Source organism: Sciurus carolinensis, chromosome 1 (genome assembly GCF_902686445.1).
Source record: "Sciurus carolinensis chromosome 1, mSciCar1.2, whole genome shotgun sequence".
NCBI classification, from domain to species: domain Eukaryota; kingdom Metazoa; phylum Chordata; class Mammalia; order Rodentia; family Sciuridae; genus Sciurus; species Sciurus carolinensis.
The window spans coordinates 23773475-23797713 of record NC_062213.1 but is presented as its reverse complement, the minus strand read 5'-3'; the positions used below and the strand labels follow the sequence as shown (position 1 = coordinate 23797713).

At 34.6% G+C, this 24239-nt stretch overlaps 1 protein-coding gene across 2 annotated transcripts in view; it reads right to left on the bottom strand.

Annotated features, from left to right (window-relative positions):
* The window catches only part of Eif3h (eukaryotic translation initiation factor 3 subunit H), a 96488-nt gene that overhangs the window by 9437 nt on the left and 62812 nt on the right, over nt 1-24239 (bottom strand). For both annotated transcript variants that reach the window (XM_047565876.1, XM_047565886.1), the window contains exons 3-5: nt 5399-5566; nt 3798-3897; nt 2483-2632 (exon numbers count right to left, since the gene is read on the bottom strand). In XM_047565876.1, the coding sequence (XP_047421832.1) occupies nt 2483-2632; nt 3798-3897; nt 5399-5566 (418 nt within the window). The remainder of the gene's footprint in view (nt 1-2482; nt 2633-3797; nt 3898-5398; nt 5567-24239) is intronic.

Here is a 24239-nt window from a genome sequence, read left to right as displayed (position 1 = left end):
ACAATAATGCTCTTCAGAAACATAATCAATCAGAAACATTCAACATTCCTCACAATAGAGGCCTTGAAGGGCATCAGAAACTAACAATACATAACTATTTCATAAACAGCACAGAAAATCAAATTCATTACCAAGGGCAATTTTGTGAAAATCTTTCCTTTTCAGAATCAGTTCAACTAGCAAACTCAAACAGGGAGTTACTGTTGGTGTTTCAATAATATAGTCTTTCCTTTTATTGCCAAGGAAACAAAGAACTGAAAACAGATAACTTAAACAGATGTGAACCAAGACATGGACTGCTAAGTCAGTTCTGGCTACAGTATCAATCTATGCTTATTATTTTTAATGTAGGATGCTCACCTTTAGTTTAATTTTTCTTAAGGGAAAATAAAAACAATTGCTTTTCATGTGTGAAAAGTTAAAGGCTTGTGTTACACATTTAAAAAAAAAACCTAATTAAGGCTGATATGGTACCACTACTAGAACTTCCATATAATAAAATTGAAACATAAAGTTAGGATTTTTAAAAATGAAAGCAAATCATTCATAGCACAGAACAAATTTGTCAGGTAAATCAAAGAAACGGGACTCACATATGGGTCATGGAAAAGATCCCCAAAGTGTTTAAGGAGTTGCATAAGAATAATCTCTGAAGGTCTTTTTTATTTTTTTCTTAAATTTTTAGGACAACCGGACTGATTACCATCATCATGCTACTAACGTTAGAAATTAAAAACTAAGATGTACATAAGGTGTATTTCAGGCTTTTCATATAAAAATACATAAGATAAAACTAAAATAAAACAATTTTCTATGTCTTAGTTGCTATGGCAAACTGAGAACATTTTCTTGGCTATTACAACTGCTGCTTTAGAGAAATGAATATTATAGACCAGCTTCCTGGTAATATGAAAGCTCAATAAGGGCTATACTTGTTTTGTATGCTCAATAAAGGAGGTCTGGGAAAAGGTGAAGAGATGAATTATATAAGCAACAACTTTCATGTAGTAAATTTAAAATTATTATATATTTTTATACTTACTACTTCAAATTGTAACCCTGAATGCTGAAAAAGGTTCTTAGCTCAACGCTTTAAATATAGGTGTGCCAAGAGTGTTTGTAAAAGCAATAAAGAAATATGACCTTCTGAAACAGACAAACTTAAGGATTATTATGAATATATGTTTGCAGTCAAACAGAACACTCTTGGTTCCAAATTAGTCTTACAACCTGGCTATATCATTTAGCACTCCATTCACCATACAGTTTCCATCTCTGCCCTGTCAAAACTTTCTAGTGGTCTTTGTGATTAACTGATGCAATGGAAGGTGGCATTTCAAGCATACACATACTCATACCAGAGCACAGAGAAGACACTATGGTGTCTGGTCCTTAGAGGTTCATTATCTCCCTTGCATTGTATGTGGGAAGAAGAAACTGTGTTTTGTTTGGTTTGGTTTTTTAAATAAGCATCTGTTCAGGGTAACTGGAAATCTGATAAACCTCTGTTCCAAACCAGTTGCTGAAGAAAACACACCTCACCTTTCAACCAACAAATATGTACTGATTGATTACTCATTCTGCCCATTTCATATTATGCTACTGCTAGCCACTGCTTCCTTATCCAGCAACAACAAATCACTAACATAAAGCTTAAACAGCATTTCAGAGAAGCTATACATTTCTGTTAAAAGTGAGAATCTGTGGGCTGGGGTATGGTGGGGTTGCTCAGTGGAAGAAGGCTTTCCTAGCATATCCTGGGTTCAATCCTCAGTACTGCAAAAATTAAAAATGATAAGAGAAAGAGTTCAGGGCGGGGTGGGACAACATAGTAATTCCATAAAGGAAACAATCTGTCTGGAACACCTCAGTCAGCATTTTAGCAATATAATAAATATTACCTTACCAACTAGTTTGCAAAAGTAGTCACACTGAAGGAAATCACATCACCAGTCTGACAGCAAAAGCCAGTGTCAAGTTCAGAAATTCTAATTTTCATTGAATACTCAAATAACTAGAAGTTTACTAACAATAGAGCATGTATCTGAACCTGGGCAAGTGCAACCAGTAAAAGAAAGAAGCATTTCCATTCTTCTCCTGAGCATTATTAAATATCTAGATATAACAGCATAAGCCTCTCAGGACAGTGTACAATAAAGCAAGCTGAGCCGAATAAAAAAGCCCTCCCCCATGGGTATTTACCATATCAAAGTGCAAATGAAACAGCAAGGGAGGCAGCAGTAGATTCTTACAACAGGATCAATTAGTATTCAAACAATGCGTTTGTTTCACTTTATCAGTTTGGCAGTTTTCCTGGGATCTTAAAAGGACCAGACAAATATTACATGCTGTTACATAGATCTTAGCAACCTCAAAATGTTCTTAAATATTTTTTTTTTTGTTTCTTCACAGGGAAAGTATGTAAAAGAATCTTGCAAAAAAGCAATAAAAAGGGTACTTTTCATTAGGCAGAGCCACTTACCTACTCGCAAGGCTGAGCAATTCATGTTTATCTGCTACAGCTGACTTCTTCTCAAGCTCCCACATTAGGACATTGATCAGATGTGAATTTTTAATTACAATCGGCACTTCTTCAAACATGTGCTCAAAGGTGATATTTGCCTTTTTCAATCTGTGAAGCGTGTTAAAAATACTTTAGACTGATGGTCAGAAGTAAATGTTAAATTAACTATTTCATACATTTTACCTAAATATAAGCCATCTCCAAGATTCTTTTCATTGGTACTCTTTGAAAAAGATCTGAGTTGTTTCAACTGTAAGAAAATAAATTGGCAAGAAAACTATTTGTTCTTCGAAATCAAGTATCCTTAAACATTTCACTGAGAGTAAAATGTAACATATATAATTATAATGAACTAACAAAATATGTAAATGCCACAGTAAGTTATGCATCTAAAATATTTAAAATATATATCCAGAAGAGAAATATTCTATTTCTTATAAAGGTTATTGTTTAAGTGTGCTGAACTAAAAAGATTAACGACTAGTTGAAAACTCAAGACTCCACATACAACAGTGTAGAAAACAGCTTCTCAGAGTTAGCTGAGAAAAATTGTGAACTCATGAACCAGAAATTGTTCATGAGTTGGCTTTTCTTTTTAAAAATTGTATACCTTAATTTTTTAGGATTCATACAGGAAACTATAGATGAATTTTCCCTATATGAAGTCAAAGTCATTAACTTTGATTTCATTTTAAAAAAATCAAAAATTCTGTAATTAACAAATAGAAGAATTTTAAATATTAAAAAATTTAAAACATAAATATCCAAAAGCACTAAGTAGGATCACAGAATAAGCTCCATTAGTTAGCTGATTCATTGCATATTTATCACTCATAAAATTTCCAATGAGGTACATTCTTTACTGAATCCTTAAAAATGTTCATATTCCTCCCCCTGCAAAAGAGGAGCTCAGGAAACAAGACATGCAGGTTGCACGCGGTCTGACACAGAGCTTACAATCTGACAGCCACTGATCACTTTTTCCATCTCCCTTTATTCTATCATTTATTTCTTCAAATACAATAGCTAATTAATTCCCACTCTAACTGAATTCACCCATGGTGAGAACAACAGATGAGACACTCCATAAAGAATAATGTAAACATGGAAAGGGAGAAATCAAGTGGCACTCGGCATACAGAAAACTATAGTCCACATGGCAAAAGCATTACTGCAGCACAACCAAGCCTTCAATAGATGTGGCAAACTGACATTTTAAAAGAAAAACACCCAGTCCCTTTACCATATGCCTCTTGGGCCCCCAAACACTTACGCTTCAGGGGAAAAATCCTTCTCTTTACAAACTTCCATAAGTTTAGGAGTCAGTCTGTATGCCTTTAGTGAGAGAGACCCTTGGGCAGTTTTTATAGGATCTCAAAAGAAAAAAAGAAAGTAATTACTAAGAATTCTAATGACACTGGTTCTAGGCACATTCTGCTACTTATCACATCATCTTCGGAAAATGAAGACCAAAATAAATAATGACAACACAATCTGAAGCACATTCAAACCTTTTATAGCAAAGAGTAGGCAAAGATGCAGTGGTTGTTCTGTTATACTTGCAATCGGTAGAGTAACTTCCCCCCATAAAAAAAAAAAAAAGATTCCACACATTGTTAAGATATTTTGAAATCCATCCCTCATCTAGAACCAGTAATTGTCTTGAAAATGAAACCGATCATATTCTACACATCTTGTATAACTAGAGAAAATACTAATGAATATTAAACAAAATCACTGTATGCACTTTTATAGTTCTTCAGTCAACTAAAATGAATAACCCTGCAAACAAAATTTATACAACCTAATTATCACTGTTCACATTTCTTAATTAAAAGATTGTAGAAAACAAAACCACTACGTCAAAATGCTATCACAAAAGTGTCTTTTTAGTTTAGAAAAAGAAAATTTTGTCAAAACTAACTGCTTAAACACTCCATGAGTAAGGGAGCTTAGCACTTGCAGCATGATAATGGCTCTGGCATGCCAATATTCGCCTAAAACCTGTGTTAACATTCATGTTGTCTGAAACTTAACACAGTGAAACTTTTAGCAATAGGTGATAAAATGAAAACCAAAATAGATTGAAACAAGTGGAAAATTCATCAAGGTCTGATGATGCAATGTTTCCAGCCAATATAAGTACACTTTAACAACTTGTTCTTTACTGTAATCCAATTGTTAACATACTGAAACAATTTTGGGGCAGCTCATAAGATTGATCGTATTCATTAGTATTTTTTCTGACAGATACTCAGGACGTTACATTTACTTCTCAGCTGGAAACTATATGCAAGTCTGCCAGATATGGCAAACTGTGAGTGTTTGGGGAGGGGGAAGGCTATAAAGCTGTTAAATTGCCTACAGTTCTGATACAGCACAGAACATCTGGTCTGGAGAGCTTGAGGAAACACCATTAAATAGGCTGAAAAGAAAAAAATCTTTGTGCTAAGAAACAGTCCAGGTTTTGTACGCTGCTGTCAGAGGTACAAAAAAAAAAAAAAAACTTGGCACACTGTGTTATGATTGGTCAGTCACGTACAGAGCCAGACACTCCAGCAATCGGGGTTTGTTAGACATCTGGTCTAGTTCCACCAGCCCCTTCAATGAGGGAGGGGAGATGGAGGAATAAAAATGAAGCAGCTACTCCAGCATTCCAAAATGTACACATCAGGGCTCTGATAGCAAGAAAAATAAACAGAAAGAAGGAAACCCTGTCTAGACTTAGCTGCTGCTGAGGCTGCTGCAGAAACAGGGTTGGTATTTACTTGAGAAAGCCTGCCAGGCTACTCTTAGAAGCATAAAGACAGAAAGCGAAAATAGGAGTAATAATATTAAGGGAAGAAAATAATAATAAAGGAACCTCCTACTAACCATAAATGAGAACAACAGATTCTTCAATGGCATGTTGGTAACTGAACTGAGAATCCAGAAGTGCCCGGGTGACAAACGAGCCATAGTACGTGGACTGGTACCAGCCCACGTGGAGATGATCAATGTTTACATGGCGAAGGCTCCGCATCATTTCCATCTGATACTGGACTAGATGATGGAGAGGAGAAAAAAAAAAGAAAAACTTCAGTGACACCACCAATATTAAAAATAAGCCTTATTGAAACAAATTTCTATGTGACTATTTATTAGTCATAAAGAACAGGTTTCCAGGGGAGAAGTCATTCAGTTCATATGTAAAGAGAATAAAATTAAGCTTTCAAATCATTGGGTTTTCCTTTTATCATTAATGCAAACCATTCTGAAGAAAAAAATATTAAGAATACAATTTTAATGTTCTAAACAAAGAATTATTAAATGTGGTTTACACGCTCTTTTTTCAAAAACTAAAATAGTAAAATATTTAAGGAAAATTTGTATAATTACTAGACTGGCTGCTTCTAAGAAGTTTCATCTGAATCAATAGGTGAGAATAGTTATCAACAGTTAATCTCTTCTTCAACAGTTTTTAGAACTGTGAAGTTAAAACCAACAAGAAAACTAAGGAGAAATAATCAACTACCACACTACTTACAATCTAAACAGCATATAGACTATAGCTGATTTAAAAGGTAAGAATTCATTTTTGCCTTCATCTGGTGCCCCCTGCTGCATACACTAAATTTAAAAAAGAATTATTGATTTCTTTTCTTCCTTTCGTCCAAGTCTTCTTTGTGTTAGGTGACATTTTTTTCATTAGGATAGAGTTAAATTTTAATTATCATATATAAAACAAAAAGATTTAATGACTTTTACTTTCATCAAATTAATGACTACAATGTATATTATTAACTTAAAGTATAAGCTGACAGTGTAATAAATGACATTTAAAAAGCATTATAGCCCAATAATGTATAATAAAGGAAAAAGTTTTATAGTCAACATAATATTCACACTGCATGGCCATGAAGTAACCATATTTGCTTAACTCTGAACCTGAGCAGTTCACTTTTAAAACTCTTAATCAGGTTTTGGTAAAAACAAGGTTTTATGCCTGTCATTCCTTTAGTTAGAGTGCTATGACTTTACAAAACAAACAAGATTCAGGTGACAAAGCATAAAAGTACCTTCCTCAGATGCATAGTCTTATTTTTCAAAACTCATTAGTGGCTGAGAAATTCTAAATCTGCTTATTCCATGGTTATATCTCTCTTGTTTATAAAAAATGGCAGCCAACTCATCAACTATTCAAAAATTGTGTGTGTTTTTTTTTTTTTATTTTTTTAAATAGGACCAAGTTCGAAGCCCATGGCAAAACTGCAACAGAACTGGAAGGTGTACTAGTGTCAAGACGTACATTAGGCAACTGTTTTGAAACCAGCAAATCTGTTTCGAAAGTGAGTTCATTCGTTCATAAGAAGGGAAAAAGTGCTAAGATAACGGTGGTTTGGCCACCATTACTCAAGTTGTTCATATTTAGAGGTTATGGGGGAGAGTTGAAGTTTATACACAAGACATACGTACATACCAATGTTTCTGCACATTTGTACCTAACATCTGAAAACAAAGCCTTATAGCCTGTTATATTCTAAACCATGATTAAAAAAAACACCGCAGTCCTGCAAATCTATTTTACAGACAGTATGACAGCCTGAAGCAGTATAAAACTGATATGATGATTTATATTAATTCTTTCATCTTACTATTTTATTTCTCTGGCACATAAGAGAACCTCCCCTTCCTTCAGCTAGTTTAACAGATTTGTATTAACCACACAAATTGGGAGTGAGATAGAATCATTGCTATGGTTTCCTTCTGTTTTAAAATGCCTTGATTCTCTTAAATCAAAGTAAAATTACAGATTTGGCTAACAAATTTTAGTCAAATTTAACTTACAAATGAAAAGTCCCAACATTATAAGTAAAACAGGAATGAAACTAAATGCAATTTATCTTAAAGGGAAAGAGAACAAAAAATAGAGATTACCCAACAACTGATAATATAGAAACAATTTTATAAGACAACTTATAAAACATCAGTACTTGCAAAGTATGCTGGCATGCAATGTGACTAGTAATGCAGAGGGTAGAGTCTACCAACTTGCAATGGAAGAAAAAAAGACAAAGGTTCTTGTGCCAGTTTGGACACCTCCACCCACCCCATGGGTATCCTGTTGTACAGTAAATGATTCTCTGATGTTTAGTTTTTCCATTGCCAAAGAGAACTGAGAACTCATCCCAGTAAAACGCTGGGATTCCAAATATTTCAGCATTTGGATATGCTAACTATAAAGAAGGAGTTGTCTATTAGCTAAAACAGGGTCTCTAGCATGCATTGTGATTTAAATCAAGATACATTTCTCTGAAAAAAAATTCGATAATTGTGTTAAATGTCCTTCAAATAATCTAAATAAAACAGACTTTATAAGCACATTTCCAGAATACATGAAGGAAAAACAAACCAAACCAAGAAAAAATAACCCTCCCCACCCCCCAAAAAAATCCTCCAAGATCTTTCTTTCAAATTATTTCTTGTGCAGTATCTTACCTAATTTAACACACTCTCCAATAAGGATAAGAATGAAAATGAGTATTTCTCTAAACTTGAGAAGAGTTAGGAATATGAGGCCTGTATCCCCAAGGTTGCTCAAGGAATAAATAAATCCAGCTCCAATGTATTTATTTCTGGGGACTGAAGAGTACAGAAATTAGCTTTTTCTGTTACTGGGAGGAAAGAGGGAAGTATGTATATTTTCCTTATCTATAGCTTAGAAAATGACATACCAGATTTTGGAAGGGTTTAAACATACTTATTTGTAAGTCATAAGGGTTTTCCTATCACCTAAACATCTTAAATGAATAACAAAATTAAAGGAGAATGTTAATAGAACTGGTTTTATTCTCCAATGCACTGGAATATTACCATTACACAACAAATCGATGTTGGACCATTCTATGAGAAGTTTTAGGACATTCTCTATAATGATTTAAACTTTATTGCCTTGATATTAAGAACGAACAAATAAGCCAAAATTAGGAAAAATAGTGACCCTCCTAAAAGCCCTGTATGGAGATGTTACAGAGACAAAGAAGGATCTAAAAGTGAATCTTAAAAAGGTAGGGACGGACTGTGGTGGCACAAACCTGAATCCAACTCAGGAGGCTGAGGCAGGTGGACTGCAAGGTCAAGGCCAGCCTCAGCAACTCAGGGAGACCCTGCATCAAAAAATTAAAATAAAAAAGGATGGGGGTATGGCTTAATGGTAGAGTGATCCTGGTTTCAATTCCTAGCTCCACTTCACCCCTAAAAAAGGTGGGGACGGGCTGGGGAGATAGCTCAGTTGGTAGAGTGCTTGCCTTGTAAGCACAAGGCCCTGGGTTCAATCCCCAGCACTACAAAAAAAAAAAAAAAAAAAAAAAAAAAAAGGTGGGGACAGGGATGCTGAAGTTTCAAAATGAAGCTGGAATACATCAATGCCCAGTGCAAAACAGGCACTATTTGAAAGGAGGAACTTTGATTCTTCTTCCCCCTTTAAGTGGTATTGTTTACACTCTAAGGAATAAGAGACACGACTCACAAACGACATGTGAACTGCTGTATCTTTACAGACTTTGAGGTCTGTGGCTTTGTTCTAATGTTGATGCAGATGTATGGCTCTCATCTCCCTTCACTCACAGTTGTTCTTCTTCCTCCCACCCAAATTTTCAGAAAGTACAAAACCAACCCCTGGAAAGGCTTCTTGGTAAAACTAAGTAGGAGTAAGAAATAAATAGCAGACTGTCCCACTCAACTATATCAAAACCATGCTTCCAGCAGCCACCATTAATCAACTGAGCTGAGCTGCCACACTAGCTGACACCTATTTACCCCTCTGGCCTATAGTGGAGACAAAGAAAAAATCATGAATTGGTGATATGCCAATCAGTTTTACACAGTAAAACGGGAATAGTCATTCCAGATTCCAAACTCCAAAGCCTTTTTGCTTTTGTGGTTACCCTGGGTCTGTCTCTCTTGGGAGTTATATGGTGGTGTGGGTAGGTAAAGCAATCAGAGAGACATGGTTTAGCTAGAACACTTGGGCAAATGGAGGACTTTATGATTCCTGCAAATGGCTGTGATGATGATAACCATGACACAGCCCACAGACTCTGGTAAATGAAGGGAATGCTATAAGCCTCTTCATATCTAGCCAGTATTTACTTTTCTGGCTGAAGTTTAAAAGGAGGGTATAAAAGACAGGGATTAGGTTTACTCTTAACCAAGGAGTGGTTCACACCTCAAAAAAGTACCACACCAAAGAAACAAAAGGGAAAAGAAGGAAAAGAAAAAAGTGGGGATCCTTGATATAAAGAGCCAAAATTCCTATTGCTATGTAAATACAGATTAAGGAAGAAATGACCATTCGTTGGCAACTTTTTTTTTTTTTTAACTAAAGGTCTCATATTTAACAGAAGCCAAAGCAGCAATTCAGTCAATGACATTCATTTCTGAGTTAATGATTTGTTTCCCAAAAACAAACAGCAAGAGGGAAATCCTTTTGGAAATGGGACCATTTTTAAATTTATAATAATGTTCAACAGAAGGGCTTAGAATCTTTTAATGAGAAGTTAGGAAAGAACCTTTTAAGCATGCCTAGTTTAAAAAGCAAACGCCCTACCAACTGAGGAGAAGCAGCAAGCAGCAAATGAATTATAAAAACAAACTGGTAGTTACTATCAAGCCAGCTCAAATTACTAATACAAAAGCTGCACTTAGATGCAACTGAGGTGACACTACAAAATTTGGAAGGATTATAAAAATGAGCTAAAGTTTTATAAATCTTTTCAACCTCTACAACTGTCTTAATGGGACTAGCCTCTCCCAAGCAAAGGAGAGACTGGTTTAAAACAGTGAACAACTGTCTGAAGTCTGGCACCAATATATTCATATTCACTTTTTCCAGTATCTTCTTTGCAAAACAGTCCAATTTAAAGCGCCTAGAGCTAAAACTGTCTTAACTGAGGCAGACTGCCCAATAACTATTCTTTTCAAAAACCTACCACATTTGTTGGGCTTTCTCGTTTTATCTTCAAATATGCAAACACTGAAAATAATGTTGTCTTATATTTAAATGCTGTTTCTGGAGCTACAGTGGCAATCAACCAAACTAGAATATGAGTCTGCAATGCTCCTGAATATCACTGGGAATGACAAATAGATTTGAAGTTTTTCATTCAGAATAACCAGTATTCTTTTCACTTTCAATCACTCCCCCTCACTGTTAAAAAGTCAGGTTTTTTATTTTATAATTTAAAGTGGGCCCTCATGAAACTCAATTTCTCACTGCAAAAACAGGAACAAAGAGCTGCCATAGCTGGATAGGCTGGGATGAGCTAAAAGAAAGTAAAGTTGTGGAATATTCAAAATCAAAAACTTGAGATCTGCCTAGCAGGTTAAGGGGAAAAAGATTTACAATGAGTTATTAGGGAATTCTTAAAGGACAAAGTTATCTAAATTTAGAAAACAGAAAACAATTTTAAGAACCCAGTGTCTTATTTGATGATGATATTATACCATATAAAGTCAAAATTCTTTAAAGCTATATTATAAGAAATACGCATATATAGAGGCTAGAGAAGGGTATTAGCAAGGCAAAAAAAAAAAAAAACTCAGCACTTAGTGGGCACTTATTATGTCATACTTCCTACTAAGCAGTCTACACATGTCATCTAACTAGTTCTCAAAATAACTCTAATGTAATCTTGATTATTGAAAACCTATTAGAGAAGCTTTGACTTCAATTTGACTTCAGACTCTGGCTCCAAAGCCTAGGAAAGTGTAGAATAAATTATTTCTGAAGCAATAAAGTATAGCACACAGGTACAACAGAAATATACAAAAAATTTCCAGGTTTTCAGAAACCACATCTTTTGCAGTTTAATCACTACATTAAACAGTAATTTAGCACTAGCAGTAAGATTTTAAGTGGTAAAACTACTGTCAAAGATTTTTAAATGCCAGAGTAGATAACTATCACAAATATGCAATCAAACTCCTAAAACACTGCACTTTATATAACTATTTGAAACCTGTGCCAAGACTACATTGTAAATAAATACTGGCTCAGATCAAAGTTGACCTGCATAAGCACATCAAGTAAAGGAACAGAGACCAGATCTAGTACACACTCTTTGCAGCAAAGAAACAAAACTCAAACAGGAAATGCAAATAATTTAAAAAGCAAAGAAGCAAACGAAACCCCACAACTTCCCTGAAATGAAGGAATGATTTCAACAAATATGACAGGGAAGCAAAATGCATAAAATCTCCTATCTGTGCTGGCATGAGTGCTCAAGCAAGACTTTGAAGAAAATAATTACAAGCCTCTACCCAGCAGCATCATGGGACACCAGTGAGCACTCTTACACTGTGACTGTGAAGGCTCTGTGCCATTATTTAACAAGACAAACTTTATTCTGTGCTTTCCTTTTCATATCAGACTTTCTGCCAAGCCACACATACGTTTCAGGCAGTGTTCAAAGCTAGTGGCAGATGTAGATTTAAGCAAACAGAATGTGCATTTGAAAGAATTAAATAAAGTCTACTTTGGGTAAAGAGAATTATGGAATACACAGATTTCTTTAAAAATTTTAATATTTTCTTTACCCAGTCTGTATCATGTATTCATCCCTAGTTTCAATTAATACATCTGTTATTAATGCCATTCCTGTGATTGCTTAAGATTTTTGGTAACAGTTCAATTTTTCACAATAAACTATCCAATATAAATTCTACTCTACCTCAAAACTATTCTATCTTATTTTAAAAGAAGTGACAAAAATACTGCCTTTCTTAATAATCTTGGATAATTTTTTTAAATAGTACATTTATCTGGGGTGTTTATTCTTTAAAGTATTTAACGAATTCTGGCAAAAAAAAAAAAAAAAATCTTTTGAATGCCAACCTGGAGATAAAAACTGGGAGCGGATATGGGACAGTGGTCATTCTACCTTTCAAAACTACTAAGTGTCTTAGAAATTATTGGAAGTTGGATTTTCTGAGAGATTTTAATGTTGTTTCAAGGAGTTGTCTAAGAAATAAACTGACTCTCTCCAGAAAATAACATGAACATACTGTAGCACATATTCTTAACCAAATCATGAAACACAGTCAAGAAATCCCATTTCTTTGGGGTTATGAGAATTTAAAATACATATACAGTTAGTCCTTGGTCATGAAAACACTAGCATACAGTGGTCAATACAAAACGGATAGGAATTTAACTGTATGTCATTTGATATTTATTTACACAAACCAAGAGAATTCACCTGGACAGACTTAGGAACACAGACTCCTCACCATGAAGAATGGTAACATAAAAAATAACTTACTGATCACTGCTGCTTCTTGCTACAATTAAGAGCACAGTATATTAGCAACCAAATAAGAATCTCTGGGTTTGAGGGTGGGGAAGAATATTAAATAGGCTCTTTCATGAGGACAAAGAACATCTCTGTCATCTTTACAGCAATATAGAAGGTACTAGATTAATGCTGGCATAAAGTTAGGTGTGGAAAATACTCTCAAAGAATGGAATGTTTTAAAAACACATGACTACTAATAACTAGAAAGGTTTACAATTATTAGGCAATTTGTGTGTGTGTATGTGTGTGTGTGTGTATTTACTATTTACAAAGGAACTGAAGTAGTTTAAAGTATACAAAATAATTAGTAATACCAGAATGAGTCCAGATGAAATAAAGAAGGCAGAAAAAGAAGGTGAAGCACAGACTTGAACGAAATCAATCATAGATATTCTTATTATGATTTGCAAATTTGGCTCCCAGCATTTCTATTAATCAAAGCAAAAAAAGGAAATATGGTCATTGACTTTATCCAAAAGGGGAAAAAGACAAGATCTCAAAATAGGTAAAGCTTCCCCAGTACTTAGCCCTAAAATGCTATTTTCATGTTAGGCTTCAATGAAAACTATTGTACAATATTTTGAAAAGCAGAAGACATTTCTGTAATAAAAACAATCATGCTTGATTTGTCTTTCCTATAAACCTTTCCCGAGATTTTAAAGTAAAAAAAAAAAGAATGACCTCATGAGTACAAGTTCTAAAAAAGAGAGAAAGAAGGGCTACCAAAATGAACTATTAGTTTCATTCTACAAGGAGCTATCAATATCAATCACCAGTTCTTTTCACAAAAACAGAAAGGGATGCATCATCAGTCATAAGCACTAAATAGTCAAAAGGGAAAAAAATAACACTCATAGGAGATACTGTTTGCAGTTTACACATTAAAGCGCCGGGATAGATGATTCACAGAATCACTTTGCTTTGCTTATTCTGAAGCCATTTACTGAGTACCACCTCTGTTAGAAAGTCTGATAAAGCTACAGTGACATCATGTCCTAAAAAGTATCCTAATTCACATGGCTGCCCAATGGTTAATACATTTGTCTCTCTGGGTCTTAATTTCCTCGCCTAGAAAATAAGTTTCAACTTCTAACCATATGATGATAGGAATTTCAAAAACTTAAACCTAATCCAGTTCAGACGGTTCTTAGCCGAATGAACTATTTTTAGGGAGAAATTCTATAGGTACTACACATTATAAATTACATAGAGACTTTATCAACCCTGCCTTGCAACTCTAGTAATTGTACATTTTGTCCCTCAATGAGAAGACACTGAGTCATCAATCTTAACTACTTCTCCTTTACTCAAGTCATATAGTCATCTTTCTTCTATGAAAAATTTGTTTCCTCCAAGGCCAAAATCATTTAGAACATCTCTAAAATTTTTTAATGGCAGAGAGAATGTTCCTAAGATGCTAAGAGGAAAAACAAACAATGTGTGTGTGTGTGTGTGTGTGTGTGTGTGTGTGTGTAATTATAAGCCATTATAAATGCCAATATAGAAACAGCTTGAGTTCCTCCCTCCTCCTAAAAAGGAAGACTAGAAATAAAAATGCTAAAATGCTAATAATAGTAAATAATTCTCCAGGGAAAACTGTTAGGGGACAGAGAGATGAGGGTGGTGGGAATACAAGATTAAGAGAACAAGTCTGTAAAATGGGCCCACTGTGCTGATCCCTCACATGCTTTCTTGATCACCTCATGCTTTCTTTGCCAAAGCAATTTGCCTGCAGCCTTGCCTGGCCTAAGTGACAGGTTATGTCACATTCCTCAGTAAACTACCTGTTATCTTCAAGGAAATGCAGACAGGAAATAACATTGATAAGAGAAACTCAAGTTGCTTTGAAGGGACAGACTTTTGTGACCCTTTTCACAGACCAGATTCCAGAAGATAAGGATAATTATCTAACCATAAAACTGTAAAAATGATTAAGAATCCAATTAGAACTAATCCACCGTGGGCCAAGGCGACAGAGTTGTTATGGTAATGAGAACTTGAAAGTCTGATGTCATCTTTCTGTCAGTCAAAAAAGTCAAGAGGTAGACCTGGGCAGGACTCTCTAGAAACTTCCCTGAGACCCCCCAATAAAACTGGAGTGCAGGAGAAACAATTTACAACAAGAGCTTGGTATACTAAATAACTTAAGAACTAACTAAAAGGTTATCACCATCACCTATTATTCAAGAATTTATTTAGATTAAGCAGGGCATGGTAAGCCCATTGACTCAAGATGTTGAAGCAGGAAGATCACAAATTTTAGGCCAATCTCAGGCAGCTCAAATAAAAAATTTTAAAAGGTTGGGGCTGTAGCTCAGTGGTAGAGTTCCCTGGATTCAATCCCCAGTACTGCAAAAAAAGAGATATTTAGACTCTTGAAGACATGGTACTACTTACTGGAATCAAAGGAGATAACTGTGGAAAACTGGGTTTGATTAATTTTACCACCAAGAATTAAAACTCTTCTTTTATCATCTCCATTTTGGGGACTGGGATATATTTGGAAAATGGGGAAAGGAGATTGTGTGTGTAGCTATAAAAAAAAAAAATTCTATGAATTTGTTATATTCATTTCATGAAAGAGAATTCATATGTACAAATATGAAAATGACCACAATACAATCTACCATGATAAAGGATTACAAAAGGAAAAAGTACTTTTTGGATACTAAAACTATAAGTTAATTATATTCAGTACAATAAAGAACAGATTCAATAAAGATAGAGACAAGCTACAGAAAATTAGATTTCAAGAAAAGGTAATCTTGGGTGTTCTATTATTATTGTGTATATAACAATATAATTGCATTGTACTATATAAGTTTCCATCTCCTGATTCCATTTATAACTTCCAAAGAGAAGAAATAAACTCCCTGCCCCATTCCCATAGGTGACCTTAAAAAAAAAAAGAAAGAAAGAAAAACAACCAAGGTGGGGGAGCTGAGAAGGAGTGGCAGTGCCAGCTTACCCAGAGGACTGGTTAAATGCTATTGGAAACACTGCCTACCCAAATGGAGTAATAAATGTATCCAGAATAGCAAACAGATTTATAATGTACTGGGTACTGCATATAGGCTTGATCCACTCCTGTAACCTCAACTACCCAAAAATCACTCTACCTTCAAACACCAAGAAAACTGGGATTTAAAAATCAATATGAAAGATCCTATATAAAAATATATTGTATCTGAGGGATACAATATTTTAGGAGCAACTTAAATAGCAATCTAAAGACAGAAAAAAATGGCAAAAATGGAAAGTGAAGGACAAATAATGTCATATGGTTTAGTTAAATCAGAAAAATAGAAATATTTATAACCACATACTCCACCCATCCTTTCTTGTCCCCATCTCTTTCCCTGCAGGCTTCACTTATTCCAAAAATTAGTTTTATAAGATAAGGAGTAGAAAATTCCATGCGGCTCATGATAAATCTGAGGTTAGAAACAGATGGCTTATTTTTAATGAGGCCTTGCTACATTTGCTATTGTGATCTTATTTTAGAAATCAGTATCCAACCCAGGAATTCTCACCCTGGAATTTCAAGGCAAATTTCCCTAAATCAATATGCATAGGTACTTCTGTGGAGAAAGTGTCTAAAGTTTGTATCAAATTCTCAAAGAAGTTCAAGACCTGGAAGAGGACAAAGTACAATGGAGAACAGGCCTAAAATAAAATGATCCAGACTCTTGTGGAACTTCCATTCCTCAGTGGATTTTGGGGGCGGGGGACAGGAGAAAGGCTAGGTGTAGGTGGTGATCAATTCTGTTTTCAAGCAGCCACAAAACAGCACAGATCAGCAATGAGATCACTAAATATATACACCTTCAAGAAGGGTATGGATGACAGCGAGAAAATTCCATAGTCAGATGGAAACCCAACAGAATAACACTCTCACCCTTGTCCTACCCAAAACAGGAAACACATAAAGGGGAAAGCTGGGTGGATGCTTCACCTAACTTCTTTGTGATCCAGAATAGTATTTCCTAAGGTAGACGGAAGAAAACACTTGCTTTTGATTATCCACCAAGTTCTATGGCCAGTGCTAGTCAACAAAGGCTACTCAAAAAGTACAGAGCAACGATCCCAATAAAAAGAAAGTCCTTTTTATTGAAAAGGGCTTTTCTTTTAGTGAAAAGAAAACGTGTACAATTTGGAGGAAAAATTAATCTCTAGCAAAAATGTGGCATTATTAAAATACTTAGGAAAAATCTTACTGCCACTATGAATATGCCTTAGACTGGGCAGACCGCTCTACAGTCACACACTAAAGATCATCCTAAAGGAACTTACTATTTCTATTAAATTGTGAAGCTTTTACACAGAGACCTTTAAAGTCATTACTGAGAATTGTCTGATCAGTTATCATGTAATATGAAGCTCTTGAAGACACTTTTTTATGGAGTGATGCTCTGATTAGAGAAAAAGAAATACAGTATATGAGGGAAGTGAAAATTATCAAAAGGCAAGAAAAATACTGTACAAAGATGTTGGAAGCTAAAAAACAGACAAAAATCTCTTCTGCAACTGACAGGTGTGCTCCTGTCAGATGTTTGAAATAGAACTGACTTCTAAGGGCCACCATGATAGAAATAAATGAACAACTATAAATAAATAAGGAAGCATAAATGACTATCTAGGGAAAGAGTAACTTTGTTTTATTTTCCCTAAACTTACTTCAGATTATTTGTTTCCTTGCCCCAAAAAACCTGTTCCTTGCTGTGATACCCACAGATACTGAGCCAGCAGGATATTCCAAGGCATGTGAAGATGTGTCAAACACAAGTCAAAAATTTACCACCACACAAGAATCTAGGTTTAATCAGTGTTTTCTGCAATGTTTCAAAGCATTTCCAAACCAAGTAATATCACCTTAACAACAAAATCATCCTTTTTCTTCAAAGGATATATATCTTTTCTTTACAGAAAAGACTACAATACTCAGTTAAAGGTATTAAATGGATTACAAGCTTCCTCCTTATATTTGGGGGATAAAAATCTGAAGCAGTAAATTCATACATCTATTCCCCACATTCATAAGACAAGCATTTATTCTGATCTTGAATGAACCAGACAGACCTTCTAGGTGTTGTCAAGCACAGGACAGTGAAGACAGAAAAAGTTCCTGCAGCTGCTATTCTAGTGAAGGGGAGCAAATAGGACACACACAGGATGACAGCCAGCATTCCTGGATTTACTTGAATGCTTATTGTTTCCCTAAGAAAATATATGGGTAATCCCATAGAGTTCTCCAGGCCTATAAAGTGAAAAAACTACCTCTGTCAAAAACAACCAGGAAATCAAGCAGAGGAGTCAAAGGCCTGACTACCTACCTTGCAAAGTATGAAGTGCAAGAGAACAGCTGCAGGCTGAGAAAACAGAAGACCTGAAATGCAATCTTTGCGCTGCCATTAAACACCATAAAACAAAATTGAAAAAACATTCCATATAATCAAATTGTCCTTAAAATATGGTTTTTAAACTAATTTTTAATTTAGGCTAAATAAAAAATTATTTAATGCTTTTTACACAGCAACAGTGATAACAGTTATTAACAGTACAATAGTAATGCTTACACTTGTTAGGTGGGAAAGCCAGGACCAGATAAAAGTGGACCATGAATGATACTCCATCTGTTTCTTTGCTAAATATCAGAAGTAGAATCAATTATTGCTAACATGCCTTCAGGTGCTAATATTCCACTGAAATAAATGGGAAAAGATGGTTTCACTAAAAATATGATCTAAAAACCCTAACAACCTCAAATGGCCAGAAAATTAAAATAAGACTTACTAAGAGTGGCTAGAGGTCAGCAGAAGGGAAGCAGAAATGAGAATTACAGTTTAAGAAGTGACAAGAGGACTGGGGGATTATAGCTCAGTGGCAGGCTCTGCACTTAACATGCACAATGCCCTGGGTTCCATCCCCAGCAAAACACACACACACACACACACACACACACACACACACACAGCTAAGAGTTCTAGGCTAAAGCTGAGACCAAAGTGCTTATGTGAAGTTCCCCACACAGAAAACAGGCCACAGACTAGCCTGAAGAGAAGGTCTATTAAAACGTAGTATTAGATTTTCTTCCAGAGGCTTAATTTTATTTCAAACAAGCAAGTCTCTCCAACTTTTATAATTCACAGATCCTTTAACGGACATACAATCTTCATGAAAACCACCAATTTCAAGAGTGATGTTATCCCAATATTGGTTTTAATTAAAGTTTTAATAAAATTATTTTTAAAAACTGTTGTGTATTAGCAACAGGATGATGTGTGTCTGCTATCCCAGGGTTTTAATACACAGCCTGGAGACAGACAACTTGGATCACAGGCTTTGTATCTATGAGGGTAATTTTTCTCACTCCATTCTTCTAAATTAGAAGCTCTCAGCTCAAACATTGGTCACCAGCTAAAACAGCAAGCATTAGATCATTGTTGGAAGATCCCAGATGAATGAAATAAGAGATTTCAAAATTATGGAGATCTCACACTAAGTGTCTAAGGAACACACTAAAACTGAAAATTAATATTTCAATTAGGGAAATTATGGGGATCAGATTCTGATCCTTGATTTCAGTAAGCACTAGGAGCTATTCGTATCTCACTACAGTATTAAGATGCTTTTAAAAAATATGCCCAGCCATTTCATCAACTTTGCCCTCTAACAATTAAAATTTTCAAAGCTTAGTAAAGTGGAAACACTTTACCAATTCCAGTATCATAATCTAAATTTTAAAAAAAAAGATGTTATTTTCACTGAGAAATAATACTGTGAATTTCAGGGAATTGTATGTTTAAACTATTTCCCTTCCACAAATTATTTGAAAGGATGGAAACAGCTTTATTGGCATTAACTGTGAGATGAAGATGGGTTAAAAATTAAAGTCTTTTTTCATGTCGAAGATTCATGTGGGCATCTTTCTCCTCATGGGCATTATGGAAAAGTCTTTTAATATCGTTCCACACATTTTTCCATTCGGCAAATTAAAAAATGAATATTCAGAGATCAATATTTTAAATTTATTATTTTCACTATTTTCTTCCATGCAGAATAGTGAAAGTATATTATATTATTTCATCAAGTCTAAAACTCCACTGGATATAAAAAGAAAGAGATATAACAATCTTAATTATAAGACAGATTAAAAATGCATCCCAATTTCATACACGTTCAGGTGCAAAAGGGGGAGTCAGGTAGTTGTTCTGAAGCAAATGAAGCTGTTCCCTATTAAAATACAATCGTACTCTGTCAGTACTGATTCTAACATACTTTTTCCATCCTATATATCACAGTTCACAATAGTAACTGTTACATAAAACTTCGTCTCTTGAATCATGGATTTTCCATGATGAGGGAAAAAAAGTGCACTTCTTCAAATAACACATATACTCAGAAAGAACACTTGTGCAGCCCAGGTGTGAGTATGAATATCTAGTAATGTGTGCATTTGGTGGTGCTTTTACATATTGCATGAAATTTATATTAGGCACTATTATTCTACAGTCATTTTGTAGAGGAAACAACACAGCTACTCTGCTTTCTCTCCAAACAATATATTTGTCATTAACATTGTAGCTGGTTTAAAAAAATTCTCTGCAACAGTGTGATCTGTGCTTGTTCAGGCTAAAAGAAAAGCGACTTTGAATGATGCTGCAGGTAGCGGGATTTTTGTTCATCCTTGGAGATAAGATTATTTTGGGAAATAATCCTCTGGAAAACACAAAATGTCTTGCTTTACATTTTCTTTGTGTTTGTTTTTTGATTGGAGAGTTTAATCCAAGATTTTTTAAAAGTTCTTTTCTAAACTTTTTAATTTTTATTTTTAATTTTTTAAATTTTATTTGTTCTAAGTAGAATGCATTTATACATTTTGATAGATCATACATAAATAGAGTGTAATCTCTCACTTTTCTGATTATACATACTGCAGGATCACATCAGTCATGCAGTCATACCTGTACATGAGGTAATAATGTCTGTTTCACCCTGTCATTCCTTCCCCCATACCTCTTCCCATCTCCTCACCTTCCCCACTACCTAATACAAAGTAACTATTCTTCCATACCTGTCCCTCTTATTGTCTACATATCAGAGAAAACATTCAGCCTTTGGTTTTTTGGGTTTGGCTTATTTCGCTTAGCATGATACTCTCTAACTCCATCTATTTACCAGCAAATGCCAGAATTTCATTCTTCTTTAAAGCTGAGAAATATTGCTTTACATTTGACTTATAAAAACTTTCTTGATTACAAAAACTATTGCTGCAGATTACTTTCAGTCATACAAATGTTTTAATGACAGCACTCTGCCACTTGACAAAGTTTTGTAAATTGCCAAAAGCCTGAAGACCACAGGCAAATGACTCAAGAAGCCAATAAAACCTACTTTCTGACATGTCACTGTAATTCCTATTCACATTTTTCTTTTCCAATTGTCTGCATAAATCATCACATCTCTAGATACACTCATTCCCAGCAGATATACCAACATTCCATTTCTATGGGGTTTCCCACATGGCACTAGTGACATTCTGAGGGGATAATTCACTGTAGGACACTTGTATTGTAGGATGCTTCATACCTTTACCCTGTAGATACCAATGGAACACACACTTCCCTCAAGTTGTAACAGTCAAAAAATGTCTCCAAATATCACCCAAATTTCCTTAGAGTGTTTCAATTCAACTGTTGCAGATTAATGTATGCAACAGGTATACAAGTGTTAACTCAAATTATCCATTAACTTGAATATTACTCAACACACAGACCAATTCACTATCCTGTTAGTACACAGACAACCTTTAAGAACTTAGTAATTAAGAATGAAAAAAAGGGTTGGGGATATAGCTTAGTAGGTAGAGTGTTTGCCTTGCAAGCACAAGGTCCTGGGTTCAATCCCCAGTAACATGTTTAAAAAAAAAAAAAAAAAAAGAAAGAAGAAAGAAGAAAAACCCTAGGAAATCATAATCCAGTACTTCAGTATGTAAGTGTATATGAATGTGATTGTTTCAAGGCCTTTTCCCTTTTCCTCTGGAAACATCAAAATCTGAGGGCAGAAGGTAAAGTTTAATTTTTAAAAAATTATTTAACTGCCATTTTAAACAGTAAGCATTCACAATCGGAATGTGATATTGACCAAGAAGATGCAGGACTTTTAAAATGGTTAGATAAACTAACAACAGATACATGGTAAAGATCTTGAATTTGGTTATTAATTATAGCACCAAACTTACTGTAACTTACTATTCTCATAACTTACTATTGGTAGAGCACAAGTCTGTAAGAATATGGGAGTACTAATATAAACTGCATGCTAGAGGGAGGCTAGACAGTGCTGCTTATCTTACAGGTTTTGGCTTGAAAGTCCCTTTTTTCTGGAAACCTTCCCAGTTGACAGAGTCCAGGTTAAATACCTCTAATTTGTGCACCATATTTCTGTTTTTATAAGGTCTTCCCACTATTTTATAATTGCCTTGCCTGGCTTACATTTTCCCAAATAAGCCTCAGTACCAAGTAGATGTGCCTAGTAACAGTGTGTGGTTGAGTAAGATGTTGCTTTAATACCCCCCCAAAAAACTCAAATTAACCCCACGATAGCTTTATGATATACAAAAAATAATAATAATAACACAAATACACACAAAATGATAAAGAATACAAAGAAAAAGAAAAAAAATTTAAGGCAATCTAAAGTATTGCAAAGACCCCAAGATTAAGTAAATTTGAACTAAAACAAAATATAATTTTCACCACAAAAAATGTGCAATTAACTGAAAGGGAAAGAGCTCCAAGATGGTTAAGATATGTTTAAGTGCAGAGTGAGATATATATTACAGTTTATCTGGGTCCAGTTTATACCTGTTGTCCTAATGCATTATTTAGCATTTGTCTGGAACTAAATTAATCTTTTATAGTTAAGTGGCACTCTCATATACTGAGAGCAACAAGCCTTAAATGTTGGCACTAATAATAGCTTCCACTTACCATGTACCTTTTATATTTCAATCAGTAAACCAGATATTTCCCCTATTTCATATGTAAGGTAGAAATTAGTTCCTCCAATTGTCACAAGAGTATAATAGACAAATGACAAATACAACTAAAGATTATAGACTTTTCCAGTTACCAAGTCTAGGTACTTTTCAATATACTCTGATTTCTTTGACAGAAATATAAGATTGTAACTCAAAATTGAAAGAAAATTTTTTTTCAAATGGTCATTTAAAAATTATGTATAGGGGTAAGGGAGCGTGGTGGTAGAAGACATGCTTAGTACACACAAGGCCCTGAGTTAAAGCCTCAGCATACACATAAACAAAAAACGGCTTATAATAACAAAAATATTAATAAATTGCCTAATGACTGAGAGGAAGATATTCTGTAAACTATGATACCTCCATATCTTCAAGTTTACAGTATAGCTTTAAAAGTGATGGTGATGAAGATCATTCAATAACACAACAATGTGTAATTTAATGTGAAACATATACAAAAGGTAAACACTCTAAAAGTATATTTTAAAAGTTTAGAAGGAAATAACCAACCTAATAAAAATCATGTTAAAGATACAAAATGAATTATTTTCCTTGTTTTCTAAATTCTCTGAAATATACTTCAATAATTTCATCATTCAAAAGCATATTTAAAAGTGAAAAACTTAGCAAAAGCTAAAATTACAAATAGAGTACATTCTGTTCTCTAACTCATAATAAAAGTCACATGCTCACAAAAGTGATAGTTAAGTTTAAAGATACAGATAAGATAGGGAGAGAAAACGCAAAAGAGAGACCCAAGAATCTGAGTTCATTCAGTAACAGAAGCATTTCAAGAGGTAAACCAGATGTTCAACGGAACTGCAGAAGAGGGTCCAGGAGACAGAAACTCATGTCAAAGGCTATATTTAGATCAGAGAACATAAAAGTAGAGTCTATCTAATACAGAGCTGTCCATTACACTGAAAGAATCAAGTCGCACTACACAACACTTTCATGAAAACTCAAAATTAAAATCAGTTGAAGGACACTGAGTGTAAGAAAGTACTGGCAAGATGAGAAGACTGCTTCCTCAAGCATTTCACTGGAAAAAGGAAGGAAAATGCAGCGAAGGGGTCAGAAGAAGTTTGGCATAGATGTCAGAGCATAATTTAAATGAATAATGTCTCATTTGAGGTAGTAAAAAGTTAGTTATTAACAGTAATAAGCACATATCCATTTTACTTGTTTTTGTTGCCACTATCAAGTCTTCTTTCCAAGTATCTCTTCTACTTTACTTTCATATAGACCAGGCAATGTTATAGACACTCCTTCTGACTTCTCAAAACCAGATGAACTCTAAGATATTCCTACCTCTAGAGACTGACTAGTTCCAGTTCCC